The following is a 12,985-nucleotide window of genomic DNA, read 5'->3' on the forward strand; positions in this document are numbered from 1 at the left end:
ATAAAATACAAGACTCATTCTTACTTTAGGTAATGTTATAAGCAAAAAATTCAATACATATTTGGCATCTTATCCAACAATAAAACTCAAAAGAGAATCATTTCTGTAAATGAGTTTCTAGGAGAAAGGATATCCATATTTGGGTTGTGTCTCTCAAGTAACCTAAAATAGGTCTCTCGTGTAAGTACTCTGTTAGAGATTGATTTTAGTCTCTCACTGTCTATTTTGGGTTTAGGTCTACTTAGCCTGTGCTTAGTTTCCAAAAAGTGCTACAGTAGCCATCACATCGAATCTTGCGATACGTGCATGAAGCATTAAATGTAGATGAAAAAAACTAATTATACAGTTTAGTTGAAAATCGCGAGACGAATATTTTAAGCCTAATTAATTCATAATTGAACACTAATTACTAAATAAAAACGAAAGTGCTACCGTAACCAAATCCCCGGATTTCGCGAACTAAACACACCATTACTCATCGGAGACAGTCTTAACGAAGAGGAAAAAAGATACGGAGCGAGAAGGAGAGCGCAACGGAAAGCAACCCAAAGCCTCTCCTTTTCCGCCAGTGCCCCCCATTCCACACAGGACTCACGCGCTCTTCCATCCCTCGCCCCCGTTTCTTCCTCCCCTCGCCTTCCTTCCTTTTCCTTCGATGTTCGATCCAGCGCTGTCTGTCGTCTTCGCCCGCCCCCAAAGCTCACTTTTTCCCCACTTTCCCTTGGCGTCTACGGCCTTGTCCGGTGTAGAAAACAACGGATTTCGTTGTGTTGCTTTGCTGCGGTTTTTGTCCGCTCCTGGGAGCTCAATCTCTTAAGAGCGCCCCTCCCCTCCTACTAGTCGAGTTTTGTTGTTCGCTTTGGATTCCGCGGCTTTGTTGCGGATTCTTGGTTACGAAGGCTCGGCTCCTGGTTTGGGAAGGGCCCCTTTCGAGGCGACGAATTTGGTGCGGGTTGATGGCGTCCTGCCAGGAGTCCGCGATGCAATGATGGGTTCTTGAATACGAGGTGAATCTTTGACCAGCCGAGTTTCCGAATTCCGAGCTCAAGTCCCACCGCTTCTTGATCCGCCGGGCGCCATGGGCCTCTGCTACGGCAAGTCGGCGGCGGTCCAGGAGCCGGCGGTAGCGGAGGAGAACAACTTAGCCGACGGCGCGGCGGCGGGCCGCGGCGATGACCCGCCGGCGTCGCCGGTGAAGGCGCCTCGGACGCCCAAGCAGGCCAAGTTCTCCTTCTACCTGCCGAGCCCGCTCCCGCCCTCCAGCTACAAGGGCTCGCCGGCCAACTCCAGCGTCGCGTCCACGCCGGCGCGCGGCGGGTTAAAGCGCCCGTTCCCGCCGCCGTCGCCCGCCAAGCACATCCGTGCGCTGCTGGCGCGGCGCCACGGCTCGGTCAAGCCCAACGAGGCGTCCATCCCCGAGGGCGGCGAGCCAGACCTGGGGCTGGACAAGAGCTTCGGCTACTCCAGGCACTTCGCGGCCAAGTACGACCTTGGCCGGGAGGTGGGGCGCGGCCACTTTGGCTTCACCTGCGCTGCCAAGTGCAAGAAGGGCGAGCTCAAGGGCGAGGACGTCGCCGTCAAGGTCATTCCCAAGGCCAAGGTGCGGCATATCCTCTTTCTCCCCCGTGGTGATTTCTTCTGTTCGGTTCCTCACTTGTGTTCACTGCTTAGTTTTGTGCTCGATTGGATCCTCCCGTTTCCATGGCTTCTTGCATTCTTTAATAGATCAGCTCGAGTAGTCCACCTTGTGCTCATTTGGTTATAGACTTTCAGATGATATGCTTGTGACTTCTTCAAACCTTTTAGGTTCATATTGCACTACTAGGAGAAAGATAGGAATCATATAATAGGTGTACACTGCTCTTCCAGGGGACTTCATTTGGGCACCCCATACTAAAATTATCAGATTGTTAGGCGTTAATCTGTTGCTTGACTGGGATTAAAATGGCACCCCATACTAAGAGTATGAATTTGATTTCTTGAGTTATTGGGACGGTTCCTGCCTTCCTGTTTGTTAGTTGGTTTGTTAGTTGGGACAGGGACAATGATGTGGCTAGCAAAGCTTGCTTGCTTATTCAAAACCTTTATTCAAAAGCTCTGTAAGTGCCCCCCCTCTGGTTGGATGTAGAGAACTTGCTCATTAAATTGGTGTCATGTGATCATAATAGTACCATTGGCTATCTGATTCTCCATTCCCACTTGGTGATATGATCTTCTTATTTTAAAAACAATCATCGTTTAGATTTCTGGAGTCAAAGGTAGAAATGTGTATGGTGATATGCCAAGTCCAGTCTGGTCACACGCTAATTTTCATTTCTGTTGAAATATTCACATTTGGCCCATTGTAGGACCTTTCAGTTCTGTTGCTGGAAGTCTTTTTTTTTTAATAAATACTTCTGTAGAGATTTGAGGCTCTTATCCTCTATACATGCATTATCAATTTCAATTCATCATCATAGTAACCCTGCTCATGCAATTGCCACCTCCAATCAGGTAAGTCGATGGCGATTAGGGGCCATTTTAGTGGTATTAGTTTTACTAATTAGGTGCAGTAATGCTGATATGGTGATTATATGGTCATGTTTAAGGTGTTACTTGTATTAATTGCTGGATGAAGACAACGCAAAACAAACAGGAGCATTAGATGCAGTTTATTGGATGGCCAGAATCAAATTGGTTGATATTAGTTAGTTTATTGAAGGCTGGATTGGTCAACAGTTGACGGATACTATTACTTTTCGATACACTTGGTGTTATTCGTCAAGATCTCAGTAATATTGGTTTCCTGAATTTAATATAGGGAAGTAAAATCTCCAAATTTTAGGGTGTTGTTGGGTTCACCCTGCCTCCTTTTACTTTCTCCCCTAAATAGTAAAGGATTAAGTCCACTTTTGACCCCTCAACTATCATGTTGGTCTAATTTTGACCCTCAACTACAAAACCGTCTGGTTCAGGAGCCTCAAGTTTGAAAACCATTCACTCTTGGCATCTAGACACGGTTGTGGCTGTTTCATGCCGACGTGTACCTGGTTTTGACCCGCAACGCTGGCTTTGACCGCCACGTAGGACGCACGCACGGAGGGATAGTCGCTCTCACAGCCGATTTACGCCGCAGAGCGCCGCCTCCGCCGGACTCTTCGCGTGCAGGCCGCACCTCCTCCGCCGGCCACTACGGCCCGCTCCACGAGCGCAGGCTCTCCATCGGCGCGCCACCCGTCGTCATCTTCGTGGGCGCCGCCTCTCGCCATCGCGGACACCCGCGCCCTCCACCCCTCGCCCAGCCTCCCCGACCCCCTCCACCTTTTCGAAGCGCCGCCGGCCGGAGGTGCTCGACGAGGAAGAAACAGAGAGGAGCGATAGAGAGAGAGGGAGAGAGGGAAAGGGAGAGGGAGTGAGTGAGCAGGGCGAGGCGGAGAGAGAGTGCCTGCCGATGGTGCTGGTGGCGGCAGCAGGGCGCGTCCTCGGCTCCTCGCCTGCGCGAACGCAAGCAAAAGGGAGAGAACGGGAGAGAAGGGAAGACAGAGAGAGATGGAGAGCGGAGGGAAGGAGATGACCGGCGGCTACTCGTTGGCGAGGGGGAGGCGCAGGGCGGTGGTGCTGATGGCTTCGGCTCCGGCGGTGCTTGGCGTCGGTGCAAGCTGAACAGGCGAAAAGCGGCTCCGGCGAGTCGAGCGTGTGTCTGGCGGCGGCAATCCTCGGCGGGCAGAGGCGAGCACTGCGGTGCTCCTCGACCCCGGTGCGGAGGGGACTCCGGCAGCGACTCCACTCTAGGTTGTGCGGTCCCGCGACCCGCTCATCCTCCACGATGCGCAGCTCAAGATCCTGGACTACCGCCGCCGCCGCGTCCAGCGCAGTGGGACGGGGCCCGTCCCCACACCGACACCGGCCACCTCCACTGCGCTCCGCTCCCTGTCCTTCCTCACCACCCCCGCTGGATCCGTTGCCGGCGGCGTAGGAGCACCCGAGGAGGAGGAGGACGACGTCGCGGACGCGCTCTCACTCGACGGCTTCTTCAGCCGCTTCACCTCTCCCTCACCCTCCGGGAAGAGCATCCAGCGACGCGGGTGGAAGTGCGGGTCCAGCAGGGGGAGGCGGCGGCGGCGCGCCAGTGGGAGATTGGGCCTCTCCGTCGTCTCCACCTTCTCCTTCGGCTTCCTCCTCGGGATGGGCAGCGCGCTGGAGACGCTGTGCGGACAGGCATACGGCGCGGGGTAGCTGGACCTGCTAGGCGTCTACGCGCAGCGGTCCGCCGTCAAGCACGCGGTGGCGGCGGTGGTGGCGCAGTCGCTGGCCATGGGGCTGGTGCTGGCGTACCGCAACAGCTTCATGGTGCTCTTCACGGGTGACCGGGACTTGCAGGCGGCCGTGGGGAAGGTGGCGCACCTGCTGGCGGCGACCATGGTGCTCAACAGTGTGCAGCCGGTGATCTCCGGGGTGGCCATCGGTGGCGGCTGGCAGGCGCTGGTCGCCTACATCAACCTCGGCTGCTACTACGCCGCTGCAGTTCGGTTGAGTCGTTGACGCGTGGGCCCCACATTGGACAAAACCACTCCACGTTGGACAAAACAGCCTCACCCGCGCCCAGGTGCTAAAAGTGAATGGTTTTGACCGTTGGGGTACTAGCATTAGACGGTTTTGTAGTTGAGGGTCAAAATTAGACCAACATGATAGTTGAGGGGCCAAAAGTGGACTTAATCCAATAGTAAATAATAATAATTGATATATATGTAAAAAAGGTGAACTGAAGAAGACAAAGTATAACTACAGTAGTGCTATATTGTAGATTACTGATATTTTTGGTGCATTTTTCTCGATCGCTAGTTTCTAATTGGTATTGCTAACATGGAGCATCTTATATTCTTATTTTTTGTATACTTGTTTTGTGATTTTCCTTTATTGTGCTCTGACTGCATAGTTTTAACTAGGAAAATTGTTGGTTGTTTAATAAGAATCGTTACTTGTGCTTGGAGGTCACTTGAATTTTCTGTTACTAGCAGTGTTTCAAAAAACATTAGGTGCTAGGCAGGCGGTCGGACTCCGCCTAGCGCCTAGACGTGCGTAGGCGGTGCCTCGGCGGTGCTAGGTGTTTGTACTTTCTATGGACAGTGTATCCCATGCTAAATGAAGGAAATTTTGCATACCATACCAAAAAGAATATGTTATCAACTTATCATGCATCCATGAGTAATATATCGTACTTCATCTTTCTCCATCTCTAATTTGCCCATTTTCATGCATACAACATACATCAAGCCCAAAACACTTCTACCTAGAAAAAAGTCTAGACAAAACACCCAGGTGCTAGGCATGGTGGTACAGCACCGCCCAGCGCCTAGGCAAAGCCAGGAGTCAACTTTTTAAAACAAAGGCTACTAGTGTTCATACTTCTTGGGCAATATGATAAATATAACAATATAAAACATACTCGCATAGTTTTTGTTTGGACCTAATTAATTTGATATATTTTATGCATTGGTCTTGTAACTTTCAGGCACAATTAAGATTTGATCTAAGGAGAGCTTAGAAAGTGTCTGATATTTTCAATAGCTTCCAACATGAACATAGACGCTCCTATATTTTTAATATTCACCATAGTAACTTTTTCTATGTTTGACGCCCTTCTATGTGAAATATTCGTGATCATATGATTATATTGATCTCGCTATAGTAGCTGTATAGTATATATTGCTAGTAAAAAGTTGGATTTCAGTTCGCAGTTCCTTTGATACCTTCTATAAAAATCCACTTAAAATCCTAAGTAAATGCTGTCATGATGTAGTCTCACCCAAGCACACTACTTCTGGACAGATGACTACTGCTATTGCCATTGAAGATGTCAGAAGAGAAGTCAGAATATTGAGTTCTTTGACAGGCCACAGCAACCTAGTGCAGTTTTATGATGCTTTTGAGGATGAAGAAAATGTATATGTTGTTATGGAGTAAGTTCGCAGTTGTTCCATTTGCGAATTCCATTTATTAGTAACCCTATTGATTTACTGAAACTCCTAGAGTTTAATGCAGCATTATGTCAGCAAAATAGAATGGGCCATTCAACCTTTTGTCGTTATGCATTTTCAGAAAAGGCAATACATGATGTACTAATTTTGGTAGAGATTAGAAAGGTTAAACTCTAGTCTCTTGTTGCTGATGAAATTTGGTCCTGGGCAAACCTGACTCACAAGACACTTATTTTGGTTGGCCATGTCTTATCATTCTCTTCCTATTCTTCCTTTTTTTTAAAGAACATTATAATTGTCTAGATATGATTCGGGTATCTAGAAGTCAGCAAGTAAATCAAATGAAGCATGGAAACATGTGGCACTCAGAATTTGAACATTGCTAAATTCAGTCACCTTTCAAAATGCTCTATGTACTTTTGTCAAATCTAGAAAGGAAATAAGCATGGTGGATTTGGCTAACTCAAGTGTTGGAAAAGGCTAGTAATATACACATGATTAACCCAATTAGATTGCTATCAATATTTCTAACCCCATGCACGTTTCTGCAAGTGAAATTAGTATTTTTAAAGAAAAGTTGGCTCTACAAGCAGTTAAATTCATGACCACATATCCTGAGAGCCAACTTTTCTTTCAACAACAACAAGGCTTTGTTGTTGTTGTTGAAAGAAAAGTTGGCTCTCAGGATATGTGGTCATGAATTTAACTGTTTGTAGAGATCCTTTATTACCCTGGTCATGCAAAGCTTACATTCCAAGCATACCAACTGTGGAGGAGAACAGAACTTCCTTTTTGGGAAATGGCTTCTTAATATTGATGGAACCTATATGATCCATATTTGATTAGTTCCACACCCTGAATTGGGACCGGCTCTGATAATATGAGTGTGTCAACGTATACGAATGCGTAGGGAGTGCCATTGAGTAGCACCTACTTATAAGGTCGCTTTATTTGCTTGCATTAGATGCTGATGTCGATTTGCTTTATATTCAGCCTTTTATCGGCTGGTCACATATTTTCATGGGGGTGAGACTAGATAAGAGTTGCCCAATAAGGTAGGATTGTTTTGTTGGAACAGAGACTGGGATCGGTGATGTTTTTCCTTGTATTTGTCATAACTCATAACAATGTTATTGCAAGTGCAGATTTGGCCTTGACTTTTGTTTCTGTAATATTTGTAAACTTTTCTTCCAAAGTAGGTTACCAAGGCTAGCACATTTTGATATACAAATATGATGCACACCTCTAGAAAAGGTCTGCGATACCTGAATATCTGTCATTTGTTTGATCACATTTAACTCACTAGTATATTTTATTGATCCAGGTTATGCAAAGGAGGTGAGCTGCTGGACAGGATTTTGGCTAGGTACTTACATGACATTTCATTTCTAAGACTGAAGTCATTGACTCCACAGGAATACTGATTATATCTGCATACTGTTTTGCAGAGGTGGAAAATATCCTGAGGAAGATGCTAAGGTTGTTATTCACCAAATTCTGAGTGTTGCTTCATTTTGCCATCTTCAGGGTGTTGTTCATCGAGATCTGAAACCAGAGGTAAGTTTTGTCGAACAATTCACAACTACTGTTTAGTACCATGATTCCATGAAGCTTGCGGTTGTTTTAACATGCCCTTGTGTCTGTTGTTTCTGTGGATTCTTAGCCTATGTTTAAGGTTGAGGTCGCGTTTTTGTCTCCCAAAGGCGTGAATGTAACCTGATATCTTGTGGGTGTGTGGGTTCTTATACCCTTATTTCTTCTCTAATATAATGATACACAGCTCTCTTTCGTATTCAAGTTTTTTTTTTGGCTACTTCTATTGTTTGAAGAGATGCTATGACAACCTTGATATTTTATGCTGATGCTAATGCTGGTCTGCCTTTTACTCCCATTTCTCAGAATTTTCTTTTCATGTCAAAGGATGAGAATTCAGCCTTGAAAGTCATAGACTTTGGTTTGTCTGACTTTGTTAAACCAGGTTAGTCTTACAGAATTTTCTTTGGATCATTGCTTATTATTAAAAAGGGCGTACCCAGTGCAGAGAGCTCCCGCTCTCTGCGGGGTCTGGGGAAGGGTGTTAGTGGCAAGCCTTACCCTCGCCTGTGCAATGCGAGGAGATCATTGCTTATTATTGTTTTCCATTAAAATACATGTGCTACTCTATTATGCAGATGAAAGACTTAACGACATTGTTGGAAGTGCATATTATGTTGCTCCTGAAGTTCTCCATCGATCTTACGGTACTGAGGCAGATATGTGGAGCATTGGAGTAATTGTATATATTTTGCTTTGTGGAAGTCGCCCTTTCTGGGCACGAACCGAGTCAGGAATTTTTCGAGCTGTCTTAAAAGCTGAGCCTAGCTTTGATGAAATCCCATGGCCTACCATTTCTGCTGAAGCGAAAGACTTTGTAAGAAGGCTACTCAATAAGGATTACCGTAAGCGGATGACTGCTGCACAAGCCCTCTGTAAGTAACATTCTTGTCTTGAACTTGGTTTACCCAGTTACTCAGCTTGCAGATAAGGTGACCCCTTCTTTCTTATACATTGAAAATTACAGGCCATCCATGGATCCGTGGCACACAGGAAGTTAACACTAATCTAGACATGATAATCTACAGGCTTATGAGGGCTTACATAAGTTCATCTTCTCTAAGGAAGTCTGCTTTGAGGGTAATACTTTTGTGGGTTGCTTGTACTGTTTTGCAAGGAATCACCATCTTCCGTGTTGTTTAATAACTGTTTTGTGGGTTGGATGATTAATAACTGAAGCCTCCATTTTCCAGCGTAATTGATTCTAAAAATATAAAATAGTCTCCATTTTTCGAAGTGTATTTTATTGGTAATGTTTCATCTGCATCGCCTAGCAAATGGTTGCTTTGTTTTTGATTCATGTGATTCTGTCATGCATTTTCCTCGTATAAATATATGCAGTATATGAAGGGCGGGCCTGGTGCAAGCGGTAGAGTCTTACCGCCTGTGACCGGAAGGTCCCGGGTTCGAGTCGCGGTCTCCTCGCATTGCACAGGCGAGGGTAAGGCTTGCCACTAACACCCTTCCCCAGACCCCGCACAGAGCAGGAGCTCTCTGCACTGGGTACGCCCTTTTTTTAAAAATATATGCAGTATATACTACTCTGTAAATAAAAACACTGAATACCTGTGGAGTGTGGACATAATTGTACTCCATGCTTTCTATTTTGCTTAATGCATCATCATGAATTCAAATTGAAGGGTACATCTGGTATACTCCTTTGTTAATAGCCTGCTGACCATTATGCCCTCAGCCTGGGGTACTTGTAGCTGTTGCAACTCTGTTCTAATAAAACTAGACCAACCTAGGAGGAACTAGGTGTCATTTTATTAAGAAGAAAATAGGCACCCGAATTCACCTCAGTCTGGGTATACATCCACACCCTTGACCAACTGAGCTAGCTCAGCTTTCTCAACTCTGTTCTTCTAGACCCTGTGCATATCTGATATCACAAGTGTAACTATTCAGTATGTTCCTTGCTTGCCTTTCACCTTAAAAATTATAATCACAATGATCATAGATACATCTTGTGGGTGTTGTACTTTTTCCATTCTACTGACCCTTATTTCCTGGGACTGCATTTTTGCTGGGATGCCATTGTTTTCTTGATGTTATTGTGAACAAAGGACACTTCAAGAAACTGTTACACGGGACTTGCTAATTAGCTCTTAAGTTTTTCAGGCTCTTGCAAAGACACTGACGACAGATCAACTCTTCTACCTAAGAGAGCAGTTCACATTGTTAGGCCCAAACAAGAGTGGCCATATATCCTTGCAAAATATGAAGGCAGTTAGTATTTTGCTTTATTCAGTTATTAAAATTAATTCGTAACATGCACTTGCTGAATTTTCATGGAACTTCTAGGCCTTGATGAAAAATTCCTCGGGTGATTCTAGGATTCTTGACTTCGTTAACTCAGTAAGCCTTCTTTGTCCTCTTATGTTCTTTTCATATTTCGGTGCATGACATCGTACTAATTCTACCCATTGCGCTAGATATGCAATATCCAATATGGAAAGTTTGATTTTGAAGAGTTCTCTGCTGCGGCCGTTAGTGTATATCAAATGGAAGGCCTGGAGACATGGGAACAACATGCTAAACAAGCATATGAATTGTTTGACAAGGAGGGCAACCGACCAATTGTGATTGAAGAACTTGCATCGGTATAGTTTGATCTCAAAACAAAGTTTCTGCATAGGAAACGGACTGTGACTTATGATGTTCATCTTTCAGGAACTTGGACTTGGCCCTTCGGTTCCACTTCATGTTGTTCTCAAAGACTGGATCAGACATTCAGATGGAAACCTTAGTTTCCTCGGGTTCATAAAACTATTGCATGGAGTTTCTTCACGCACAATCCCTAAAGTCTAAGATAACCATTTGCATCGACCCATCCCTGATCTCTGGCCAGTGCATGCCTTGGCTGGTTGTAGAAGTTGCATGAAACCGGTACAAAGATTAACAGATCATCTTAGCGTAAGAGTTAAAATACTGTCAGTAGGTGTATATTTGCCCTGCCTTTCGCAACATGGATCAACATTGTCCTCGATGTTCAGAGGAATGTACAGATTTGGTTTGGGAAGAATGGAAAGGCTAAAGGATTTGAGGCTGGTTTTGTTTGCTTGTTTGTTCCTGTAATGCAGGTATTGCCTTCATTTGTTCTGTGCTACCTGTGCCGCTTGATGCCCCAGTTACATATGCTATTGTTGTTTTTATTTATAATTCTATAATGAGAGTTAATGTACAGCTTTGTGACTTTGGAATCCTTACCACAAGAAGGATTAGGCAGCCTCTAATGTATAATGATGGGGCTCTGGGAAAAGGCGAAAAGCTAATGTCTGTTGGTGTTGATCTCTAGTGATCCTTGAAATTATCTCCCACTCGAAGCTGGAACATCTGAGGAAGGAGCGCGTCGTTTTTTTCCTGGGCGAACGGGCCAGCAGCCGTGCAGGCTGAAAATTGGGTCGGTGGTTTGGATGGGCTGCCAAAATAGAATGGGCCGGGCAAAAACAGGGTGTTGAGAAATTTTCCCTTTTTAATATTATGTATATAGAGAAAACATGTTTTTTCTTGGTGGTTTAGATATTAAATTTATCTTTATTTCAAAAAATCGTAAATTTTCCATGTGATATATGACGGAGATAAAATTTATATTAAAATCCTAAAGCTCAACGGAATTTATAACTTTGTAGTTCTGTCAACTTTTAGTTTAAAACCATTGTTGTTCCGAAATTGCCTGATATAGTCCTCATAAGAGACTAAGTTTGAGGTCCATTGACTATGTTGGAAAATTGTGGTCATCAAGAGAAAAGGGGTCTGAACTCTTTCTATTCATGGTGCCTATATTTGTAGAGATTTTATAAATTCAAAATTATTATGGTTGTGTTGTCAAAATGACTTAAAAGTGTTCATCACATCCCTAATGAACTTTCTCTATTTGTCAAAATGACTTAAAAGTGTTCATCACATCCCTAATGAACTTTCTCTATTATTTATTGAAGTATAGGAGCCAACCTCGGATAAATTTTGGAGCCTTGCGCAATCTGCACCTAGCTCGCCCGACAATGCTAAAAAGTAACATGTGGGATCTCTCATTCCATTAGGACAGAACATCAAACACCTACCGTGCAACAACTACTCAAGAGCACGTCACAGAAAAGAGGCATGGATAGTTCGTTTTGATGGAGGAGGGCTCTGATAAGTGCCATGTCTATGGTGCCTTAACAATGTACCGATGCCACCTTGCTCGATCGGGCTCTAGTATACAGATGCACACTATAATGCCAATGATGCCCATTCCTCCCCATCTCTGAACCAACCATGGTGGCGGCGTGAAATATAGAGCTCTCACATGGAGCAACTTAGCAGAGGTGGCGAGGAAGGGGTCCTGAGCTTCGTAGGTAGCAAATGGATAAGTCATGATAGGATCCAATTCATCACTAATAGGACAAAGATAGTACTGACGTGTAGGTTCCATATGCATAACAATAAGGGCAATATAACCATTTTAGGCCTCGTTAGGTGTAGTCGGATTCGCATTAATCCACGTGTGTTGGGGTGGATTGGAGTAGAATTTAAACTAAATTTCACTAAACACATGTGGATTGATGTGAATCCGACAAGGCTTCATAGCGTTTCTCTCTCCTCTCTCTATGTGAGAAACCAAAATGAATATTTTTTTAGTCACAAACATGATTTTTTTATCATGTTCTCTAGTTAAGACCACAAAGTAGGTGTCTTGTAGAAAATTTTGCCAATGAAAATGAACCTTTCATCCCTATGATCCTTGTGTTCCTATGGCATGCAAAATTGTTCATGAATTTTAACCATATGTAAGGTGGATTAGATCAAATGGTCAAGGATTCTTTTTTGCAATCCAGAACAGAAGATGGGTTGGTGACATAAAAGGAACTCTCACAATAGAGGTCCTCATTGAGTACCTCCATATTTGGGATACGGTGGACAACTTACTCTTGCGGTCGGATGTGCAGGACTGTTACACTTGGAAATTATCCTAGGATGGGACATATAACAACAAATCTGCGTATGGAGCCTTCTTCGTGGGAACCATCAAGTTTGGACCATGGCGAAGGATTTGGAAAACTTAGACACCCCCGCGCTGTAAATTCTTCATTTGGCTAGTATTTCACAATAGAGTCTGGGCGACTGACAGGTTGGCTAAAAGAGGTCTCCCCCATCCAGATGCTTGTCCCTTTTGTGATTAGGCTAAGGAAACCATACATCACTTGCTGGTTGAATGTGTATTCACTCGCCAAGTGTGGGCCTTGATATTCTAGAAGCTTGGCTTGCTGTTTCTGGCGTCTTATCCAACCGTGAGTCACTTCTTGGGACGGTGGAGGAAAACTAATGCAGCAGCTCCAAAAGAAATCAGAAAGGGTTTGAACACTTTGATAATCTTGGTAGCTTGGGAGGTCTGGAAGCATCAGAATGATTGTGTCTTCCAGAACTTAAGGCCGAATGTTCATGAGGTTATC

The 12,985-nt window shown here is 44.7% G+C and overlaps 1 protein-coding gene across 1 annotated transcript; it reads left to right on the top strand.

Annotated features, from left to right (window-relative positions):
- Nucleotides 1-549: 549 nt before the first annotated feature.
- On the top strand, nt 550-10,605 carry LOC136531803 (calcium/calmodulin-dependent serine/threonine-protein kinase 1). Its single transcript, XM_066524444.1, has 11 exons — nt 550-1,600; nt 5,809-5,939; nt 7,282-7,323; nt 7,406-7,514; nt 7,857-7,935; nt 8,129-8,425; nt 8,518-8,630; nt 9,672-9,779; nt 9,855-9,908; nt 9,986-10,153; nt 10,224-10,605. The coding sequence occupies exons 1-11, from the start codon at nt 1,079-1,081 to the stop codon at nt 10,359-10,361; spliced, it is 1,761 nt and encodes a 586-aa protein (XP_066380541.1). The 5' UTR covers nt 550-1,078; the 3' UTR covers nt 10,362-10,605.
- The last annotated feature ends 2,380 nt before the right edge of the window (nt 10,606-12,985 follow it).

Source organism: Miscanthus floridulus, chromosome 2 (genome assembly GCF_019320115.1).
Source record: "Miscanthus floridulus cultivar M001 chromosome 2, ASM1932011v1, whole genome shotgun sequence".
In the NCBI taxonomy this organism is placed as follows: Eukaryota; Viridiplantae; Streptophyta; class Magnoliopsida; order Poales; family Poaceae; genus Miscanthus; species Miscanthus floridulus.